The sequence below is a fragment of the Etheostoma cragini genome, chromosome 13 (genome assembly GCF_013103735.1).
Source record: "Etheostoma cragini isolate CJK2018 chromosome 13, CSU_Ecrag_1.0, whole genome shotgun sequence".
NCBI classification, from domain to species: domain Eukaryota; kingdom Metazoa; phylum Chordata; class Actinopteri; order Perciformes; family Percidae; genus Etheostoma; species Etheostoma cragini.
This window is the reverse complement of record NC_048419.1, coordinates 8,708,126-8,732,931: the sequence shown is the minus strand read 5'-3', so window position 1 is coordinate 8,732,931 and position 24,806 is coordinate 8,708,126. Positions and strand designations below refer to the sequence as shown.

The 24,806-nt window shown below is 39.5% G+C and overlaps 1 protein-coding gene across 4 annotated transcripts in view; it reads right to left on the bottom strand.

The window, feature by feature from the left end:
• ntm (neurotrimin) overlaps nucleotides 1–24,806 on the bottom strand; it is a 502,481-nt gene that overhangs the window by 38,256 nt on the left and 439,419 nt on the right. For all 4 annotated transcript variants that reach the window (XM_034889544.1, XM_034889543.1, XM_034889545.1 and 1 more), the window contains one exon: nucleotides 7,305–7,537. In XM_034889544.1, the coding sequence (XP_034745435.1) occupies nucleotides 7,305–7,537 (233 nt within the window). The remainder of the gene's footprint in view (nucleotides 1–7,304; nucleotides 7,538–24,806) is intronic.

Sequence of the window (24,806 nt, the reverse complement as noted above, 5' to 3'; positions counted from 1 at the left end):
AAATAGGGTAGTGACGTTTCTCTAACAAAGACAATGATAGTTACTAAGCAACCAAGATCAACCGCGCGAAAAGTTACAAAAAAAATGCCGCGAAAACCCTTGCGGTCAATTTGACCGTGTATGGCCAAAATAGGGTAAATTGATCATATTTTTTTGGGCTTTGGTGTAAATAATTTGAAAAACATTTTAAATGAAAATACAGACACTTTTAGGAAAAGTCAGGTACCAGCAGGATTTAATCTTTTTTTTCAGCAAAGTTATTGCACTTATAAAATGCAAAACGGTCAAAATGACCGTCATGGCAGTTCTAGTGTTAAAGCAGCTGTGGACAGCTGTGTACCCCCCCCCCCCCCAGCTTTGCCCTGCATTTTATTAAATGAAACAAAAAATAAGTGCTTTTGAAGGTAAGACAAAGTTAATTTTGCAGTTGTAGGGCAGAAACCTTGTATCTCCATATTTCCTCATTTTAATTTTGTTTCATAAATCAGTGCTAGTGGTCACCCTTCACGCTTCTCTGTGGGTTTTACAAATATTAAACAGTGATGAGGCGGTTGGGTTTATTTTTAATTCCTGAAAAGAAAACCCCCGCTTTGGGACATACAAGGTTTCCACCCAACAGCGACGATATGAAGATACTTAATAGGGTTTGTTGCGAGTTCTAGGCCGAGTGTGTTTCGGTCCCTAAATCTAAAATCTGCTTTTATTTTAATGTCATCCTTTTACTTCAAACCCTACAATTGCAATTTCCTCTTCACAGGATCAGAATGCTGCTGCAGAACTTACACTACAGCAGTGGCACTGTATTTTATTTTGTACCTGGATCTCTAAATATGTCTATGAAGATGGTTAATAATAACTTTTACATTGTGTCTCTATCTCCTGTCTCTATTGTGTCTTCTTTTGTATTATGTTGTGAAGCATGTTACGATCTGATCTACAAAGGTCCTACAGTGAAGCTGCCTACGCATTATTATGGATCCCGTGTAACTTCTTTTCAAGTCCCGCCCTACGAAGCATCCCAATTGGTTGGGGTTAGGCATTGACCTTGAGTGGTTGAGGTTAGGATAGCTGATTGGTCAAGGGATAGGACCTGAACAAATCGGGTTCTGTTACCTTGTCTAGGCATTGATATCTGGCAAATAGTAGCGTGTGAATGCTAGTGAAGGGCAAGTCCCTCCTAGAAGGTGCGTTGGTTCCATAATAACACGCCGCCTACACATGATGCCGCAGCCTAACTGCTTTGCGCTGGCTGTTCCAATGATTTCCTATGGGGGAGAGTGAAAGCAGATTTTCCGCTTTGCGCTATCCTCAAATTCAAATTATTTCAACTTTGACGTAGTTGCCGCTGACCTTTCCAAAGCCCAGCCACTGAGAAAACAGCAGGACGTTAGCTAGCAACAGGAATTAGCTTCCTTGCCACCCTTGACGACGTTTGCCTGCCTTGTGCTTTGCTCTGCGGCCCACGTAGAGCAAATTGCTTAATATGTGTAGGTGGCTTACTTATTTGGAGTTTGGCTTACGCTAAAGACATATCCAATTAAAGAAAATCCTGACTCACACAGGTTTCCACGTGGGAATGACCAAATCAGAGGTCGGGGCAGAGTTTTCTAATTTTTCTCTTGATCATTTTGTAACGAATGAAATGACAAAGAAAAACGGAACATTCATGAGGGGGCTGTTTTAGAATAAATGGATGCGTGTTTAATGTGTCATTTCACGAAACCTAGGGTCAACGTTTCTTTTCTTTTTGTAATTAGACTTTAAAAGTCCCATGACTTGGTGCTCTTTTGATTCTTTTATATAGGCCTTAGTTGTACCCTAATATTGTATCTGAGGTCTCTTTTATATAGACCTTAAAGTGGTCCCCTAATACTGTATCTGAAGTATTTTTACATAGGCCTTAGTGGTCCCCTAATACTGTATCTGAAGTATTTTTATATAGGCCTTAGTGGTCCCCTAATACCACATCTAAAGTCTCTTTTCCAACATTCATATTCCAGATCGGCCAATCTGAACTTTCATTTTCCCAAAGGGAAAGCAGGATACCCAGGGCTTGGTTTACAACTATCAAAATGTTTAGCCACTGGGGGACCATAGGCAGGCTGGGGGGACACAAATTAACATTAAAAAAACCTCATAAAAAGAAATTGTCCTACCATGGGACCTTTAGACACTCCAATCTGAGGTCTTCTAAACTACTGTGGGTACAACAGAGATCTTCTGTCTTGTAAATAAGCAATGAAGTCTACGGAATCAGACACCGCCATTTGACATCAGATGAGTTATTTGTGATCGGGCATGGTTCAGTTCTCGAGAGCATCAAGACCCTTTGATCAAATAGTCTAAAGGATTCTCTTTGTAACATTACAAACAAGTGCTTGTACCCCCCACCCCCTTTTTAAACTTGACATCACTGTGCCTATAGAGCCGGTTTTACTGATCATGTCATAAGATTTAATGTTTAATTTACACTTTGCTGTTACAGCTAAATGATCTTGCCTAGAACACTGACAGCTCAGTGAGTGCATGGCTTTAAACGACTATGCATGCATACAGTAATCTAGTTAGTGTCTGACAATTCCATCATGTATATACATTACAAAAAGCCCTAATAACCTTGACTGTGTTGTTCCGGTGAATTTTGTATGCTTTATGTAAATGACACCACAGTGTCATTTACATCACAAAATTAAATCTCAATGTCTCAGGCGCACGTATAAATAACCCTTCAAAGGATATTGCAAATGTGTTGTTTTATTGGATATAATGTCAGCTGAATGATTAATGTTACATAAACAATGACTGAACACAACCTGAGACGGATCACTAAGGCTGATGGCCCTTCATAGACATATTTTCATTTCCCATCATACATAGAGACAAACCTCAGGATGTGGTGGTGTGCCAAGGCGATGGAGCTTGCCGGTTCTCGGTTACCAGTTTTAGTTTTCTAAGAAAGTTCAAAGCTCACAAAGTCCTGAACATATTTTTTAAGATAACAAGTTGTGGGCAGAAGATGGAAAATATCCTTCAGGACAATTGGAGGCTCTGTAAGTACGTTTTAAGAGGAAGAAAACAAGACTAGAATGGACAGTCTTAACCTCAACATACTGTAAGTCACCCTCCCCTATAAAGAGGAGGTTGAGCTGCTGGTTGAGGATCTCAGTTTGAACTGTAGTGACCCCATCAGTGTGAGACCCCACACACTCAAAGCCTGCAGGGATGTGCATCAACTCACTCCCGCCCCTGTGACCTAACCTGCCTGCTAGAGTGTGCATGTATGTGCGTGGCTTAACAAAAAAAAATACACAAACCAACTAAGAAACTGCAGTGGAATTGAGAGTTAAGAATACTACGTTTGTTAGTGACATTATTCTAATTGTAAAAAAAAAAAACAGACAGGGCGATTGGATCAAATAAAATCAGTTATCAGATCAGATTAGGAGATAATGGGTAACCCCACTTAAGCCCTGAGTACCAGCTGGCCTCGGTAGGCAGACCCTTCTCCTAATCTCAGCTAAGCTTGGTCTAAAATACAAAAAACACAGCGTGCTCCTGCTTTTAAAGTGGTAACCTCCAGGTGGATGCAAGGTGCTCTTAAAGTCAAACTATGAAAAAGGGAAGCCAGAGGGCTTACTTCAGGCACAACTTTATCGAGCCAAGGATGTGGTTAAAACACCTTTATTAGTTTGGAGCATATAGAAGTTAAGAAAATCACAAAGGAGACCACCAGCCTGGGTCAACCTCGTTGTGTGTTCTGGGAAGTGTGCCGGGCTTTGAATCAAATTGAACACAGAAGCCAAACAGTGGAATTGCAACTCCCGGGCCCGACAAGTGATGCCCTCGGGCCTAAAATGACTTTTTTCCCATAGACGTACTGTACATGGTACAAGACTCAGATCATTGGAACATTTTTGTTGTTGAGAATGACCGTCCACATGAAATGACTAGTTTCACTATCTAACTCATTTGATCCATTCAGCCCAACAACATAACATGGAGAGTCTAGAAGAACAATTACATAATGTTATTCCCATTAAAGTGAGCATAGAGCGAAACTGGAAGTAGCCGGATCGCCCGCTGGACATATAAGGCGCTTTCTCTATGGGTCGCACAGTGAGGAAGCAGCGCTGATCATCCAGTAAATATCTGGCTCAATAAAGGCTTCTTGTGCCACTAAGCAACTCTCATAGGAAGATAAGGTGCCTGCCTCGTACGCTATATCCAGTTCTTATAAAACAAAACCAGTCACTTGGGGTCTAAGGTTATGACATAAGTAATAGTGGTGTACGATCTATCGGCTGCTGATATAATATCGGCCGATATGGTACATTTTTACACATCAATATCGTTTCGATGTCAAAATACGGCGGATGTGAATGTATACTTGACGTGTGTGTAGTCTTAGATGTGAGTGTGTTTGTAAGAATTTAGATCTAAATCTGACCTGTCGAAGGCAGTAATATGCTTAACAGCAAAAATCAGAAATAGTAATAAGAAGAAGAAGATGAAGAAGAAAAAGATGTGACTGTGGCGGAGGGGATGTGGGATCTGCATGAGCGCATACATTTACATGAGAGGAAAAGAGCCGTGTTGCATGGCCAAGAATTCCCTGGCTCGCATACAGGTAGGCCAGGCTATGTTTTCGGACAGATGCAAATTCAATTAAACTCCGGCCAATATTTACAGTAATCTTGATAACTCATACTATTTAAGAGCTGCCAATAGAAAATAACGAGCCAACTAGGTGCTAGCAAAATGGAGCTAGCGCAGCTAATGCCCATAGCCCTTAGCTAAAACGCCTATTATGGGGGCATAATGTAAAGAGTGCATTTGTGCCTCCTTAATTGACACAAAATGCAATTAAAATGTCTACAACATGAACACAGACCTTAGATGACAACCAGATGCGTTTTCAACTTCGACATTGTTTAAATTCACCTACCCTGTAAGCTGTTAGCTTAGGGTGACCAGAAGTCCCCGGTTTACGGGGACAGTCCCTGGTTTAAGGGGACAGTCCCCAGTTTTGGTGACCTGTCCCTGGCTGGATCCGTCCCTGAAAATGTCCCCGGTTTGCAGTCTGACTGACAGACCCAAAATCGGAATGAGAGAAATAAAACACTGACCAATCATAGCGATACACACGCAGGCTCAAGACAGCCAGAACAAGCGCTGCTCAGAGCTCAGAGACGTTTTAGAAGCCGTATTTAATTATGCTAAAATCTGTGATTATTTACATACATAACACATACACAACGCACTTTTATGTTCTAAAAAACAATCTTAATCTTTAACAAAAAGATCAACCTCCTTATAAATCCTTTGCTTAATGTCGTCAAACACTTAGAGCATTAATCTTAGTCTGTCAGCAGCCAAACGAGCACTTTTATGATAGTAAATACAAGCGTAATACTGGGTCAATGTCAAAGGAAAATCTTTCCTCAATAGTTTTTATTTTATCCGATACTCAATGAGCTGTTACAGAAACAATCCCAGCCTGAAAGCAATAAAGCAAACGCTGTCAGATAAATGTGGTTCAGTAAACATTACAACATTCCCCTCTGAGGTGTAGTGGAGTACAAGTATGAAGTAGCAGCAGGGGTGATTCAAGGGTCAGACCTTTAGGGGGCGCTCACCCCCTAATGAGAACAGCTCTAGGTCTAGTGTTCCCGTTTTAAGTTTAAAAAAAACAAAACATGATGTGTTTTGGAAGTATATACGCTTCTGAGCTGAAAATGTCCCCGGATTTTGTCTGAGAAATCTGGTCACCTTATGCTAGTGTTTAGTGTTATGCTAGTGTGTGTTCAGCCGGGCTACGATAATAATCCTCGCAAAGCAGGTCCTTGAGTGTATTTGTAGCATATTCATTCCATTTGTATGTTATCTATTTGGAGTTGGTGAGTAAGAGTCTTTGTAGTTGCGATCGGTGGGGTACTCTTATTATCCAGGCTAGCAGCTCTTCTTCTGCTTCCTCCTCGCTTGCCGCAGCCGACACTAATCCAACAAACGCCTGTTGGTCTGGTGGATGTTCCCCAGAGAAGCGTTCATGCCTTACCTGTACTTTATTTCCCTCTCAAAATAGGTAATTGAGCACAGTAGTGTTTCTGACCATATTAGTGACTATGTAAAATCGTGTTACAGATGGCTAGCTGTAGTGTCGCTCTGCAGTAGCTCCATTTTGCTGACTCGTTTGTTTTCTGTCAGCTCCATGTACAAGCAAGAACATCTCTTCTCTGCCGCTTTAACTGTTGTCAGTGAAAAGAGGAATAGGATGGGTACAGAGAGAGCAGAAATGATCCTGTTTGTTAAGCACATTAGTCGGCTTCCAAAGCCTGTGAAGGCCAGGGGTTAGGCCTAAAGTACTCGGCAGTTACTGTAATTAGTTACTGTACTACAGTTCAGACAACTGCAAAAGCCAGCGTCTGTTCAGTCCAGTTTGTTCTGGCTGCATTTTCACACTTTATCTTTCAATACTTTTGGCTTTGGCAATTTAAAGCACTCTACTGTACTTTAAAGTTTTAAACTGTTTTAAATGTTGACAGAATACTGCAGTAATTAATGTAGTGGGGGTTGAACTCTTCACTGTGTCCTTATTGTTGCATTTCTGTTTAGCAACATGTTGCAGAGAAAATTGAGCGGACAGAAAATCCAAACTGGGCCAATATCATCGTTCTCTCTGATGAAGTTTAAGTTAGATATCTTTTGAGCAGGACTTTATGCTACATGGATAATCTGCATGACATATTTGGAGCATAACACTGTGGCCTTATGCCTAGCGTATGGGCAGTGTGCACCTCACTCTGCCTTGCATCTCTATGAGGACACCATCGCAACTCCATACGCCATTTTAGCCAAGCCATCTCAGCATTAACCTCACCTAACATTAGGAAGGAGGAGCACATTCCCCTTCTTCTCCTTGAGCAAGGCATGCAGCCTCTAGTTGTACCAGTGGAGCAATGGGTGAGGAAATGAGACTCAAGAAAGAGAGCACACATCTGTTTTTACTGTCTGATGTGTTCACGTATGTCCCCATGTGATGGTGCTCAGGAAGAACACAACCATCTATCATACATTGTAGAAAAAAAATTGATATGTGTGTGTGTTTGTGTGGTGCTGATTATTGTGGGTAATAGGTATTTTACATAAAAGAGACATCCTGCAGGACTGAGACTACGAGATACAGACGCATTGCAGGGAGACAATCTATAGAAATAAAAACTGTTCTTCTAAATGTGTATCGATGTTAGCATTATGCAGTAGTATAGCAGTAGAAGCAGTAGCTGCAGTATGTATATAATTGTTACCTTGGACGAGGATATGCACTGAGGTGCTTCTCGGTCGACTGCTTGTCTGGACAGCGCACACATACTGCCCCTCATCTGTCATGTCCACGTTTTCAATCTTGATGGTAAACTCTTCTTGATTAAGGGTCACCAGACTCACTCTGGGATCCACCGACCATTTGTCTTCTCCGGCATACAGTATACTCGAGCGGTTTAGCCATGCTGTGTGCGTGACAACGTCCCCCTGTGCACACCTGTGAAGTGATAAAAATAGCATTGAACGGGCTGTTACTACTAGTTACTGTTTGATAAACCATACTCATAGAAAATAGAAATGGTCCAATACAATATTTTCATTTCTGATACCGCTTCCAATACCTGAACTTGCATATTGGCCGATACTGAGTACCAATCCACTTACAGATACTAGTGTTAAAAAATAAATGTGTATATTATATATTAGAGCCTGACCGATAAAGGATGTTTAAGGCTGATACGATATATATATAATATTTGGTGATTTAAAAATCCAATATTCTGATTATTGGCAGATATAAACTTTAAAATAAAATAAAAATCCTGAAATGCATTACAAAACATAAAAGGACTTACAGAACATTAGTTTTTTGTAGTTATTTATGAGTTCTTACTAAAATAAATATAAAAATTTAAAAATATATTGAAGTTCTCACAAATAAAATGCATGAAAATACAAACTTAAGATATGAAACTTAAAGTCCTTTGAACAAAAACACAATGATAAAAAAATAATCATTTTTCCAACAGGGACGTTGTAGAGCGTCCTCTGGCAGACAGACTATGCAACGCCAACACTCAAAACCTGTTTTTTGTTTTATTTTTTAAATATTCATTTATCAGAATCATATAATTGTCACAAATGAGTCCGATGAACAACTATAACATTTTTTTTTATTTGCCATTGTAAATGTTGATACCCATAATTTTGGAAATGCTTAATATCAGCCTACAATATTGGTCCACTGATGTATTGGCCCGCTGATATATTGGTCAGGCTTAAATATTAATATTAAATATATAAAGTATTTTTTAACAGCTGAATACTACTCTCCCTTTGTGAATATGATATGGTTGCTATCATTGTTGTACCATCTGGCTCAGGTTTAACTCTTTTTCAAACAAAAATGAACACAGAAAACAGAATGAACGACAGCAAACTTTCTTTTATCATCTACTTCGACAGTCAGTTGTAACAGATAAAGAACATAAATAACGTTCATGAAGGGAGATTTACTTCAGGGCTAAATTACATGGTATTGGATTGGTGCTTAAACTCCTGTCCCACACCAGCATTGTAGGCGGTATCTGAGGCATTTCCGATACTGCTATCCAAATTGGAACAACCTTAGAATAGACAAATATGTCAAATGTTTGTCGAGTTGTCTTGCTTATACACAATCAAGCCAAGAAAGCAAGTCACATGGCATGTTGGCCACACACAACAATTACTCCTCTCCCGTACAGTGCAAAGGGACTCTTTATTATTCATTACAAATTTCTGAATGATTTGTTTCTGTCTGGCTGAAATGGACAATCACCCCTTTAATAGGCAAACTCTAACCAGAGAGGAGGAATTAATGAGTGAAACCAGCTGCTGTGAAAACATCCCCACTGCACACACGCAGCAAGGACCGGCCTGCTGATACTTCCAAAGGCTGAAACTGTTTTGTAGGACAGGGTTGTGTGTAAGGCATGGGTCAGATTTATTTGTATTATTCTGAGTTAGGATACGCTGCATAAAACAGGTGCAAAAAGTAGATATTAGTAGATTTGTTATCATGGTATCATTGAAATAAATTTCCCACAATCCCTTTATCCAATATTTTGGGGCATAATCAGACCCACCACCATTTCCCTTTTACTCCATAAGCAAATCATCTTAAATAAAAATTGTGTGAATTTTGCTAATAATAACACGGGTCATTCCTTCACGTTGTCCTCCGGTCAAATTGACCCATTTTTTATATCAATGTTCTCTTTAACTACCCAATTGTAAATACCCATTATAACATATTTGATTCCACACAACGCTCTTTGGCAAGTACAAATCTCTACTTTCTTGAATTTTGAGGTGTCGTATTCAGTTTTGTACAATTTGAAATAAAATGAAGTGGTTTTGAAATAGTAGTGAGTAAAAGTTAACAAATTCCGGTCTGTGATTATCCATCAACATACATTCCTTTAATTTTTTGTCAATTAATTCCTAATTTCTACTTTTCTAACTCAAACGTTAGGGATAAATTTCTATAAAGATTACTGTAAAACTAAAGGTATTAGGGTTGAAAACGTCAAAAACAATGATAAACATTGGAAAAAAAGCATCAAAATATTGAATAAAGGGAAAAAACATAAGCAAAAGGGATACTTTTTCAATTTTGACAGGAAGACAACACAAGGGTTAAACAATGTTGGAAACATGATTGTGCTTCCCAATTCCCAATTCTAAAAAAGGACATTTAGTAATATTCTAATATACAACATGGAATGGAAAAAAGAATAGCGTTTGAGCTATTAGCAATCGTGTTAACAGCTTGCTTTCTCAATAAGCTTGGTAACTAGACACATTGTAAATATGCAAATGCAGCTCTGGAGCAGTCATCAGGTTTATTTTGCTAATCTGCCCACACACTTGGTTTGTGACATTCAGAAGTGATTGAGACAATGAGCCGAAAACTGCACCGGCGAGCTCCGTTGCACTCACAACAGATTGGTTTCACCAGTCACAGAATGCTGCTTTGATACAGGAGCGGGGTCACTGATCTTTGACTGTTTCCGCAGAGCAACACATCTGCCGTGTTTTCATGACAAATCTTTGCATACCCACTGAGAAAGCACTGCCTCAGCTGCATAAAACAAAAGTGTGCCAATGGAAGAAGAAATTCATACTTTGTAAAAACTGTGCTTGTGGCTGCCAAATGCCTGTTTGTCATCTGGGTTTATTTAACTTTCTGTGCCTAATTTTTCCCAACATACAGAAGAGCATGGGCATTTAAACATTAACAGCTTCAAATACTGAGAATGTGGCAGGAGCTCAAGACTTTGCAGCTGAAAGACTCTCAGCTGCATTTACGCTGTCACAGCTTTTGTTACAACATCAGTCACTTCCACTTCAGTGGCGGCAGTAGGGTCAATGGCATCCTTGGGGCATTTGCGGCGCTATGGTGGAGAAGGAGGACAAAAACCTGGTGGTCTCTGTGTGTGTGTGTGTGTGTGTGTGTGTGTGTGTGTGTGTGTGTGTGTGTGTGTGTGTGTTTGCAATCAATACACAAGAGCAAGGGCTTTCAAAAATAATGGATTGCAGTGTATGTGAGATGGCGAGGGATCAATTTACTATGACAAAGTGGATTCAAAGTAGGCTTTTCATTGCTAATGGCTACACTAAATTAATTTGTCTGAGCTGCAAATGTATTGTGCACTGTAAAATGTGCAAACAACAACAGCAGGGGTTGACGTGTGCTTTCCCTGTTACAATACTTAAAATGAACATACTTCTAGCATGCCTCATAACATTATGATATTGGAATTCCAGGCTGACATTCTGACATAAAGACACAAAAATGAATGCACTGCAATCCATATTTATTCCAAGTATTCATCGCTGTATGCCCCGCATTCCTTGCTGTATAAGAGTGCTCTGGTCTGTATAGGGAGGAGATAGATGTTTGCGTTCTAAAACCGAGGGCTTTTAAACGGGGGAGTGGTGTTCATGTCCCGGAAACAGGAGTGTTTGTGTCAACAAAGTACTACTTATATGACCAGTATTTTAACATAAACCACAACATGTTTTCTAATCTAAATTGGTCATTTTTTTTAGCCTAAACTTAACTGTTGTGGCTGCAGAGCGGTCACCTTTTGTTGGCTGAAACGCCCATAACCTCACGGCGATCTGTACTCACAGTCACCTTTTGTCGACCAAATTTTACTGTAAAGACTGCTAAACTGTCATGTGACCGGTTATCACCTGAGCGACCGGCAGTTGCTGGAATTCTGAAGGATATCATACATTGAGTTTTTGTATGACATCATCCAAACCCGTTGATGAAAAGGAAATTGCGTTGGGGGATTTAACAAGTTATTTAACAACCCTCGAAGAGTTGTGCAAAGATGTTCCGTACAGGTGGCCTGCAGGAGGGTCTGCCTAGTCCCCACAGCATTCTTTGGGAGAATGGGATGGGAGAAATATGGCCTCTGGTTAATTGACTTTTCTTTAAACCAATCAGAAACGGCTTGGGCGAAGCCACGTTGCCTCTGCAAAATAGTCTCAGGAAGGAACTTGTTTTGGTGGAACATGTGTACGTTCAGAAATAGTTTTAGTTGTGCAAGAGAAAACTCAGATCGGAAAGATAGTCTAGGTAGCTGTCTGGCAATACCCTGCAGAGATCTGAGGAGCGGTTAACCATAGTCCTCAGAAATCCCCCATAGTTTAGAATGCCAACACAAATTACGAGAAAGACATGAAAGACATCTGGAAATTAAATGTTGTTCATAATAGACTAGAACGCAGCCGACCATATCAATCATTGGCGTGCTCAGAGGTGACATGGACCTGAAACTTGCCACCACTGAGGGCAGTAACACACTGTTTTCCAGCTTGGTGTTAAACTAACACAGACGACATTGGTCCCCCAGTAGCAGCTTTCACAGAAAAAGTACAACACTATATGTTGCAACATGAGTATATACTGCATGATTTTTGCACACATAAAGTAAAAAATAGTAGTTTATAAAATCTGATGTTGTATTATAAAGTAAACTAGTCAACATCATAACAGCCTACAACCCCAGCTGAGATGATTAGACCATTAAACACAGCTGTTTGAATCCTTTACACTTTCTACAATGGGAGGGGTTTTCTCCATTGAGTACTTTTTCTTTAATACTTTAAGTACATTTTAGATGCAGGACTTTTATTGCAACAGCGTATGCTTTACAGTGTGGTATTAATACTGTTACTTAAGTAAAGAATCAACATGAATTCATACTACTTGTGCATACTGACATTACATTCATAATCAATATTATATCATAGACGACAGAGCTTAAATTTCAGTGAGGGAATGCAGGCAAAGCGCACAACTTCACATTCCTGCAAATCTAGCACTTCCAATGCAGAAAATGCAATGTCTCATAATTTTCAATCCATATTTGTACCGATGCAAAATCATGTAAGGTGTATGGGACAACTGGCCAAAAGCGCTGGGTTGACGGACATGTGCAAACACAGACCGATGTTTGGAACCCGAAAGGACTAGCGTGAACAGCACAAGGATAGAGTCTTTCAAAAGAAAGACAAAGGTCACTGAGGCAGCTCACAGACACAGGAGAAGGGGAAAGAGACAACACATTACATAAATGTATATATAGATCAGAGAATGGCAAAGGTTAAAAGAGAGGGACAGTGCCATCTGAGGTAAGAACATCACAAGTAAGACTTGCAGTTAAAAATGCAAATAGTACCCACTCAAAGTGTTTAAATCATCCATATGTGAAGCATTTCCCTCCCACACCCCCTGCCCCACATATAGAAAAATGATGAGGGACTAGATGAGCTATACTATTTATTTTCTGCTATCTTTCCAGCCTACTTCCCCCATGTTTGTCTTGAATATTTTTCTTGTTTTTGGTTTTTTTAAAGGTGCCCTGCCTCTGTGGTAATGTCTGAAGTTCTACCATGGACTCTGCAACTTGGTTTCCTTGGTTACATTGTTTCAAGCCATTCTATAACGGCATATAAAGCCTGCAGGAATACTCAGCTCCGTTTGTGCCAGTTCTTATTAATATTCAATGAGCTGAACTTGACTCTGATAGGTTAACAGCTAGCCAATGAGAGCCTGGCTATCAGTATCCTTTGCCCAGCGCAACTGTGCGAGCTCATGAATAGTAATGAGCTCAGGTAACATGATGTCAGACTGACCAGCTGTTGTGATTTCTCCTCTTATTTCTTTTCAGTGCCCAGAGTTGACAGAGGAGGTAGCAGTTCATTGTCACATCCATAATATTACAGAAACACATATGGACCTGACATATTTCAAAAAATGTTTTTTTGTAGCAGCACCCCTTTAAGGAAGCAAATATGTACTGAGTTTAACCAACAGTATCCTATAAAGTAGATATGCTAACACCAATGACATCTTTTAAAATAATTTCAAAAAAGCAAGGAGATGAAGGTGGAAAAATGTGTTCTGAAGTTAGATTGTTATTATTATCAACCGCTGAGATAGGTTGACTTATTACAGGCTGCGGTGCAACATTCAACAAAAACCTTTTCAAGAAATCAGCAATCCTCGTGTTTACTTCTCAGTCTTGAAGTCCGAGGCTATGGTCAGCGCCTCCTACGGAAACACAGTCTCCAGCTGTTTGTGCTTAAGTTAAGAGGGCCAGTGACACAGTTGACGGTATCTTGGTATCGTGCTTGCACTGCCTTTCAATTTCCAATTCATGAGGAGCTCTGTGGAGTCATGTTGTGTGAGTGGGAGTGAGAGTCTCTTTGAGCGCAATAAAAGAGTACAGAACAATGAAAAGAAAGGGAAGACTAGGACAACACTCAGTAGAGCTGAGTAGAAGGGCTTTAGAACAAGTCATATGATCTGAGATTTCAGTTGCTTTCAGTTCCTTTTTCCTCATTTGAGGACTACTGAATCTATTGAGAGAAGGAGAGCACAAAAAGCTCTTGTGGCTCTTTAGTTGTGCTTTGCTGTACATACTAAATTAGGAAAACCTCTCCTTCTACATGTGCAGAAATTCTCGTTATATACGTATATAAAGGTAATCAACCCGTCCTCACTCCCAAATTGTAAAATACTGGCGCTTAGTCTGTGTCTCTCAACACAGATTCCGACCCAAAAAGCTGTCTGTATGGGACGCACCGGCCAAGAGTCCAGACCAAGCAGTCCCAAGACCGAGTCCCAAGAGCGCAAAAAAGCGACACCAAGAGTCCCAACCAAGTGCGTCTAATTATGATGTTTAAGGAGATTTTTTGCATCAATGACCAAGCGTTGCTTGTTGACACGATGGGAGTGAGAATGTGTTGAGGTAGTTGGGACAGCACTCCGGTTAATAACTGGTAATGCCACTGAGATGTTTGCCCTTCTATAGCGTGATCCACAGGCAACCTCAAACAATACGACACAGTGGGGTTAATTAAAGACACAACCAGCCCAGTAACTACATCCTTACACAGTAAGTCAGAATGCGAAAATAAAGACAATATAATATAATAAACATGAAGCACGAATAAAATAAAAAAACAGCAATTGATAAGAAACGGGCAGATGAAATCTCCTCATTCATTCCATTGGGAATGAGGTCATAGAAATTCTCATTCACATCTCTGTTTGGATTCTGCACTATATTTAAATTGCCTGGTCTTCCATGCCTAGAAGTGTAAAAAGTTCCGTAGCTAATTGGAATTGTCCTCTTGAATACATATTTTTATTAGAAATCTGGTTTGACGTAGGTTGTTATTGAAATAAAAACTATATGGCTCACCGGCTAAATCCCCCTAGAGAGCAGCACGAAGGAAAACGAAAGGATAAATATTTTACATACAATATATTCTCTCCTTATCGCTTCTGCACAGATGGCAAACAAAATTTAATCCCAAAAAAGAATTGTCAATCCTCTCAGAAGCATGAAAGAAGAAAGTAAAAGGGGAGATGTGAGATTGGGAGGTGAAACTGTAACCGTAAGCAAACAGCTTCCCCACTCTCCTCCATGTGTGCTTTCTGACAGTAATGTGCGGTTCATTAAAAATACATGACACTTGTTGCTCCACAATTAGATGTCGCCCATTGACTTTGTTTACACTGTGGATCAATTGAGTTAATGTTTAATGCTATGTCATCAGCAGCTTTTCATCCAGGAGTACAACCCACACCTCTTCAACACGCAGTCACAGCAGAGATCAACAGTAGCTTCTTATGATTCACATCCACTTCAACTGAAGATGTTCCTCAAAACCTGCTTTTTAAATATAACAAAACAGTGTTGCCATCATATGCATATCTTAATGTTCTGTGGGCTTGGTTGACAAAATCTACAGAATGTGATTGGATTTTTTCAAGAATTTCACAAGATAAAACTTACTTGCTGTTAGGGTTGGGTGCCAATACTGGGTGCTAATACAGCACCGTTACCTATACAAATGGTATCTCCCGGACCAAATAGCAACGCAGATTTTGGTTTTCCTTATTTCTGTGCCATGTATAGGCCTGTGCTGCTCTACGATTCTCCGAAAGGGACGTTAGAGTGAACAGAAGCATCCCTGCACAAAATTTGGCAGCAGGTAACATTAACATTAGCTTACCATTGGCTAGTAACGGGCTGACAGCTAAAAGGTGTAAAGTGATACTGATTTGCAAGACACTGAACCCCGAGTTGTCCCCGATGCTGCGCCATCGGAGTGTAAATGTGTGTCAATGTGTATCTAATGAGCAGGTGGCAGCCTCGGCCAACAGTCTGCAGCTAAAGACACAAACTAGCTGCACCATGTGGCCACTGACAGCTTTGTCGGGAAAAAAACACTGATGGGACAATGGTGCATTAACTTGAAACTGGTAAGCTTTGGGATGCATTCAAAGTTATGTGGTGCTTGTTTTTTTCCTTAAACAGCAGTTTACTGGTGAAACAAGTTATTGGTATGAGTTATTGCTATCACAGTATTAATACATCATTCAAATTTGAGCATGTGGCCTAAGCAACAAATAATCCGCTCTTCAATGTTGCAGACGGTCCTTTTCGAAAGTATCGGTTCAGGCACCTTTTAGGCACCATTTCAAAAGTACTGATTTAGCACCGGTAAAAACTCCAAATGACAACCAACCCTAATAGAAATTTGTGCGCATTCAGGGCCTGGATGATGAGATTACTCATAAACAAAGACACATGTCATTTTAAGCTATTCTTACTCATCTTTTGTCAGATAGCCACAAAAAAACCACCCGGTTGCGTCATGGGACATATGGGACGCACCGGGCAGAGCAACAGCTAGACCGCGATGCTGTATGATGACGTACTATGAAGAGAGACAAAAGTAGGGGGTAGTTTTAAACAACAGGAGGCCAGGGCTTGTGTCCTGTTATTGTCCCATGTGTCACTTAAATGTACTTTACACCAAACCTGACGGTTTCCAAACCCTTCCTCAGTGTTTTGACCCTGCACACTGCAAAATGTCACCAAAGGGATGACATTATGGACATTTGCTGTCAAACAGGCTGCAGGGGTCTCGAATTTTCCCCCCAAAAATGTTGAAGCAGTAATCCCAAACCCCGAAAAAGATCACAAAAATACAAATTAGATAAAATTAACTGCTAAAATTGCTAAAATTGCTGTACTTTTAACAAAATAGAATAAAATAAAAGATAATTGAGTTCACAGCTTTAATATCTGTCCCTGAGTCCCTGTGTCGAAGCATATTTGTTAAAACACATCTGTGTGTATTTGTGTGTAGGGCTAGGTAACAAATTTGATTTTTTGGACACCGACTGAACTGCCTCTAAAGTTTTGAGAATCAAATAAAGCATTACCCAATTTCAACACCTAAAGAGTAAATCTCAACAGTGTCAGTGAGGCAATAAGCATGCAGCATGCCTTTACAAAGATCTTATCATGCTGCTGATTGGCTGTAAAAGTTATTCGTTGTAGAGTCACAGGAAAATCTCTACACAGAGACGGGAGACACGTAGTAGGATCTGGAAAATATATAAACACATTTGTGTAATTTCTTTGTGTTAACTCTTGTGTTTTTCAAAGTGTTTTAAATCAAAAATATGGATTTCTCTAAACGAAATTAATGGATGATTCCATACAACATTCTCCATCTAAAATTACTACTTACTTTCATTGAATTTTTTGGGTGTTTTATTTAATCTTATAGCATTCTAATTTGACTTTGACATATACCCATCTGTGATCCACTCAACATCCTCTGATCTTCACTATTAGTCAAAATAATTTATAATTTCTGCCTTTTTAACTAAGAACGTATGTATAATTTGAGGTTTGTCTACCATGAATTCCAAGAATAAGTGTAAAACCTATTATTAAACTAGCTCAGGTTGTTTAAAATGTGCCAACAGCATGGAGAAAGTGAAAAATAAATAAATGAATAAATCAGAAAAAAATTACAAAAACATTGGAAAAGCACAAAAATATATCAATTTTCAATTTCGAACTAGAAGGACAAGTTTTTTGTTAATGGGAAGACAGCACAAGGGTTAAAATGGATTTCATAAAATTGGTATCAAAAATTGAACTCACAGTATTGGTATATGTACCTTCTTCCTCTTGTTGATTAGTACTTTCCCAGGTGCTTTCTATGTTGAAAACTGCAAATTGTAAACCAGCACTTAAACCAAGCAGGGCTCAGCCCTCACTACTGCGGCTGAGAGTCCTGCAGGTTTCATTCCAATGGGGAGGGAGTGAGATCCACTAACAACCAACACAAATAAGTTCCTGCTTGAAACTCAAGCCCAACTGTTGGTGCTTGATGTCATGAAATAACATATTGTGCGAAACTATGAGCGTGCCGACTGGTCAAAGAACGAAAGTCAAGACTAGGCACAAAAATGACCCAAAAACCTTTTTTCCCGGGAATCAAATTTTGCGCTCTCAGGCTTGAAAGTCCTGTGTTTGAACGTCTACCCATCTACCCCCACCTCCCCAAGATTAGTCGGCCTGCCGCATTCTTACACAGCAGCAGTCAATGTGGTGCATACAGCGAAGAAAACCTGGAATACTTACGTTTTAGAGTGCTTAACTTAAGCATTTTGAACGGATGGTTCAAGAGAACAGGCTGCAATGTCAGATGTCGCATAGCCTGTTTCCATTTGAATGACCTGTCAAAGCACCCCCAACAGTATTTTGGATTTTCCTAAACCCTGTCCTGAAGTGGTATGGCATTGGAGAATGAAAGGTGATGGTATGTTTCATGTTTTAAAGAGATAAATATGAGACAGAATTGTCTCTAAAGGATTGTGGCAGCAGAGGGAAAGGATTTATCTCTCTTTTATGCAAGAGTAATCCCGGGAACGATGGTTCTCTCAGAGCCATCAGAATAAATGAGGAATATACGGTGTATTAAATGCTCTATGCTCGAAAATAAAGCAATGTTTTGCCAGATTTACCATTGTATTTCATTTTGTCATTTTCTGCCAAGCATTGCTTTTGAAAAGCATGAACCAAAAGACAAAAATGTCAGTAATTGATGGTGTTAGACAGCTACAATTACGTTAATGTGACTATTTCATAAATTTGAAAGGTGTGACTTTTAACTAAAAGTTAAACTAAATTCAGTGAGAATATGGTATAATAAGTAAGCATGTCTATAATATTCCAGACTGGGTCAAGATTAAAAAATAATTCAAAAGAGAATTATTATCACTAATGTTCATAGGAGGGGAACAATGTTTATGAATCCATCCCTCTCCTGCTATTAACATTTATGATGTTCCACTGTGATGAGTACACATGATTTCTGTAGCCATAAAAGTAAGCTTCAAGATTCATATGTACTACTGAAACGGTAATAATCTTTCAACTATAATTCCTAAATAACTACCTCTATAACAAACTGTCCGGCTTCTGGCTTGGACCCAAGTGCAGGAAGAAGAGGAGGGAGAAGCTGTTTGAATAAATAATAATTTAATGATAACACAAAGTCGTGCAAAACATGTAAGCTGAGCAGGTGGGTAATCCAGAAAAAAAAATGGAACACAGAAGATACAGTGAACAAATCCAGGAACACAAAATACAACAGAAGACAGGTTGAAACACTACACAAAAGATGGAAAATGATGACAAACCAACAACAAGACACAGAAAGAATACATTCACTAGTAAATGAGGGTGAAACAAGGGATAGGAAAGAGGTGAAACACATCAGTGCAGACAATCACACAGGAAGTAAAACGAGACTTGATGTGGGAGAAACAGAGAGACTACAAAATAAAACAGGAATCTAAGCATGAAACATACACACGGTAAAACACAGAAGATAGAAACATGGGATGTAAAACAATAAGGAAACTGAGAAGAACGTAAATGGTCCGATGGTATGAAAATTTCCCTGTATGAGTTTTTTTTTAACATTAATATGTGTTTCCCACAGCCTGCCTATGGTCCCCCAGTGACTAGAAATAGAGACAGGTGTAAACCAAGCCCTGGGTATCCTGCTCTGCCTTTGATAAAATAAAAGCTCAGATGGGCCGATCTGGAATCTTCCCCTTATGAAGTCATAAGGGCCAAGATTACCTCCCCTTTCTCTGCTTTGCCCGCCTAGAGAATTTGGCCCACCCATGGGAGAGAGAGACATCATGGCTTTCAAACAAGCAAAGTGGCAGTTGGTCAAGGCCACACCCCCTTTGTCCAACTGGCCCCCCCCTCCTCCTCCTCAAAAGCTACAGACTCAGAAATGGCACATACTAAAGAAAGCTCATTGTGGGACTGGCTCTAGAGGCTGTAATTCTGCACCAAGGCTGAATTCCAGGAGAGAGACTTCAGATACAGTATTAGGGGACCACTAAGGTCTATGTAAAAGAGACTTCAGATACAGTATTAGGGGACCACTAAGGTCTATATAAAAGAGACTTCAGATACAGTATTAGGGGACCACTAAGGTTTATATAAAAGAGACTTTACATACAGTATTAGGGGACCACTAAGGTCTATATAAAGAGACTTCAGATACAGTATTAGGGGACCACTAAGGTCTATATAAAAGAGACTTCGGATACAGTATAAGGGGACCACTAAGGTCTATATAAAAACATCCAAAGAGCACCATGTCATGGGAACTTTAACACAATAAAACAGGAGAAAACTACAACACAAAAACCCACAACTGTGACATATCATCCTCACTCCTTTATTGTTTTCAATGCAGTGTCCCTAAACTTTTTTTTTTTGTAATTGTTTTATATGTAAAAGATCAGTAACAAGCTGGTCTGAAAAAAACAAAATTAAATCGACATCCTTAACCTCTAATGTGATACACTGGAACAATTGACCCAATCTTCGGTTCATGACACAATACGTCTTATGTAGTAATAAGTGGCATCTAATCACATAAAGCAACAACTTTGCAGATATGATGACAGAAAGGCCACACAATGGCAAACATCGCTGATAAACCCATAAGTTCAAAAGAATGTAATTCTTAAATTGTATTACTCAAAGCTAGTTAGTAAAACTCTTCTGACTCAAATTCACTTATTTCATAATCAACTAAATGCAAATATTGCCCACTATCAGAAATGAATATGAACATGGCCTTGTGCTATGAATAAGGATGCATGTGTTCCATCTCTGTGTTGAACAAAGCAGATAAACAAGCACTGTGATGACCTGATTGAGAAAAAACCAAACACTTGAGCTGCCTAATGTCTCATCCTAATCACCGTGATGTATTAAGCCTCGCCAGTTACGCTGATGGGACCATTAATTAACCCAATCCATGCATTCATTAGGAAACAGTTCTGTGTCAAAATACTTGTCTCCTTGTAGAATGTGGGTGGAATAAATCTGCTCTCAGCATCCTGAAGCACTACAGTGGTTTTGCACCAGGATGAATCTAAAATGTGCTCATCACATTATGACAGACATAGAGAGACGCCACCATGCCATGTCATGCATCATGGAGTGGAAGATGGTGAATGGACAGGTCATTAAGGAAAGAGTAATCACTGGGCCCGACTGCTTAGTATTCAGCTAAAATGACTAGGGTTGGGTATCATTTGGCTTTTCATCTGATACTGATGCTAAAGTGATATTTAAAAAAACAGAAAGCAGAAGAGCACAAAAAACTTTCGGCGACTGTTTGTTACTAAGGCCATTGGTCAAAATGAAATACTTTATTATTAATATAATAACTATAACTTATAACAAAAGGTTTAGTTCAACAATATATTGCTTTAACCCTTGCGTTGTCTTCTTGTCAAAATTGAAAGCCAACCCTTTTGTTGGTGCTTTTAATCAATTCTTTTTACGTCTTTCATGTTTTTGTCCCTTTTTTTCAACACTTTTGACTTTTTTTCCCCAATGTTTGTCACTTTATTTTATGTTTTCAACACTACGTGACACTAACTTATTAACTTTAGTTTTACAGTTATTTTGGGAATGTTTGGGCAATCAACCTCATTTAAAGGAAATTATACTTAAAGTTTGAGTTAGAAAACAAAAATCAGGAATTATTTAAAATTACGAAAAAATTAAGGAAAGTATGTTGATGGATAATCATAGACTGGAATATGTCAACATTTACTCAGAACTTTTTCAAAACCACTTCAATTTTTTAAAATGCTATAAAATTGAAAAGGACACCCCAAAATTAATGAAAGTAGTTTTTTACTTGCCAAAGAGCGTTGTGAGAAATCAATCATGTTATTTTGAGTAATTACAATCGGGTAGTTAAAAAGAATATTGATATAGGAAATTGTTACAATAACTTTGAATGCACCATGAGGCTTAAGGTTCCCAGTTTACGGTTAACGCACCATCTGTGCAGCTGCAAACGGTTGGAATCCTCTTCAGTGACATACAGTCACACTTTTACACGTTTACCTGTCAGCATTTTAACCATGTTTAATCCAGATGCTAGCTAACGGTAGGCTAACGTTACTTGCTGTCATGTTCAGTGTTAACTAGCGTGACATGCAGCTACGCTTCTGTTGCCTCTAACGTCTGTTTCAGAGCATCAGAGGCATTTCACTGGCACCAAAATGAGTGTTGCTGTTCAGCCCGGTAGATACCAGTGGTTTCGGCACAGGTGCTGTATTAGCAGTAGGGCTGGGCGATATGGAGAAAATCAAATATCAAGATATGTTTGACCAAATACCTTGATTTTGATACCACAACGATATTGTAGTGTAGACTATTGGTGCTTTTACAAAATATTGATACAATGAGAATTTAGATAAATAATCATCAGTTATGTGGCTAATGTCTACGTGGATAAAAAGAGATAATAGAACAGTCTGGTAAGTTGAGAAAATGAATCACTTTATTGTAATGCTGCCTTTAAAGTCAGGAAAAGACACCACTTGTGCAATATTAGGCTATTACGATATCCTCAATCTAAGACAATATCTAGTCTCATATCATGATATCAATATATGTTGCCCAGCTCTAATTAGCAGTAAGTTTGGTGATGGGTCTATCTCTGTAGGGATCCTTTACAAAAAGTTGCTAGACACTTAGACTAATAATCAATTGCGGTTGCAGCAGTCCTGATCAATAATGTAGTTATTTCAAAAAGTGTTCACTTAGACCAGTGGTCTTCAACGTTTTTTGGTGGAGGACCTCTAAGTTGAAAGAGAGACAGAGCAGGGATCCCTTACTGCAGAACATGTATTGCATAAAAGGAAGTTGCATTTTAAACCTCGTCAGATGGATAAAAAGAAATAGATAAATATATTATTAATACATCACAACATATATGTGGAAGGCACAGTGACTCCTTAAACTGAACTGTTTGGTTACCATAGTAGCTACCGTACCTATAGTAAGCATATCTTCAATGTGTAATTATATATATATTTTTTTAGGCCAATTTAGACTTGCTTTAACATACTGGATTCATATAGAAACTTTCAAAAATATTTTTTAACGTAATTTGGCAAACCCTCTGCACTAACTCTGAGGACCTCCTAGGGGACACAGACCCCCTGTTGAAGATCTGTGACTTAGACACAAAACATGGGGAAAGTATGGTCCGGGTTTAAAAATGCCAAAGTGACCTTTTAAGAGAGCATTTCTCTCTAGTCTCTCAGCCATTTTGAGGAGGTACTTATGTTTCCTGGGAGGAGGCCGTGCCTTTAAGGCAAAAGTCAGGGAACAAAAGTATACTTTTCCACAAATTAGATGAGAGACTGTAAAATGATTGCCTGCAGCCTTCCTGTGGCTATGTTTATAGGAATTGGGTAAATCCCCCTGCCCAGAGGATACACACCATTCAACTATGTGTGTGTGTGTGTGTGTGTCATCGCAGGTGCATGTCCGCTGTGAGAGACATAATAAAAAAAAAAAATTACCATTTATTCGTATGATACAGCTGCAAATACATATTTGAACACCTGTCTATCAGCTACAATTCTGACCCTCAAAGACCTGTTAGTCCGCCTTCAAAATGTCCACCTCCACTCCATTTATTATACTAAATTAGATAAGCACCTGTTTGAGGTCGTTAGCTGCATAAAGACACCTGTCCACCCTATACAATCAGTAAGAATCCAACTACTAACATGGCCAAGACCAAAGAGCTGTCCAAAGACACTAGAGACAAAATTGTACACCTCCACAAGGCTGGAAAGGGCTACGAGGAAATTGCCAAGCAACTTGGTAAAAAAAAGGTCCACTGTTGGAGCAATCGTTAGAAAATGGAAGAAGCTAAACATAACTGTCAATCTCCCTCGGACTGGGGCTTCATGCAAGATCTCACCTCGGGGGGTCTTAATGATCCTAAGAAAGGTGAGAAATCAGCCCAGAACTACAAGGGAGGAGCTGGTCAATGACCTGAAAAGAGCTGGGACTACCGTTTCCAAGGTTACTGTTAGTAATACATTAAGACGTCATGGTTTGACATCATGCATGGCACGGAAGGTTCCCCTGCTTAAACAAGCACATGTCAAGGCCCGTCTTAAGTTTGCCAATGACCATTTGGATTATCCAGAGGAGTCATGGGAGTAATGGGATCAGATGAGACCAAAATAGAACTTTTTGGTCATAACTCCACTAACCGTGTATGGAAGAAGAAGAATGATGAGTACCGTCCCAAGAACACCATCCCTACTGTGAAGCATGGGGGTGGTAACATCATGCTTTGGGGGTGTTTTTTCTGCACATGGGACAGGGTGACTGCAGTGTATTAAGGAGAGGAGGACCATGGCCATGTATTGCGAGATTTTGGGGAACAACCTCCTTCACTCAGTTAGAGCATTGGAGGTGGGTCGAGGCTGGGTCTTCCAACCTGACAATGACCCGAAGCACACAGCCAGGATGACCAAGGAGTGGCTCTGTAAGAAGCATATCAGGCTTCTGGCGTGGCCTAGCCAGTCTACAGACCTAAACCCAACAGAGAATCTTCGGAGGGAGGTCAAACTCTGTGTTTCTCAGCAACAGCCCAGAAACCTGACTGATCTAGAGAAGCTCTGTGTGGAGGAGTGGGCCAAAATCCCTTCTGCAGTGTGTCAAACCTGGTGAAAAACTACAGGAAACGTTCAACCTCTGTATTTGCAAACAAAGGCTACTGTACCAAATATTAATATTGATTTTGTCAGGTGTTCAAATACTTATTTGCAGCTGTATCATACAAAGAAATAGTTATAAAATCATACATTGGGATTTCTGGATTTTATTTTTCAGATTATGTCTCTCGCAGTGGACATGCACCTACGATGACAATTTCAGTCCCCTCCATGATTTCTAAGTCGGAGAACTTGCAAAATAGCAGTGTTCAAATACTTATTTTCCTCACTGTGTGTGTGTATATAT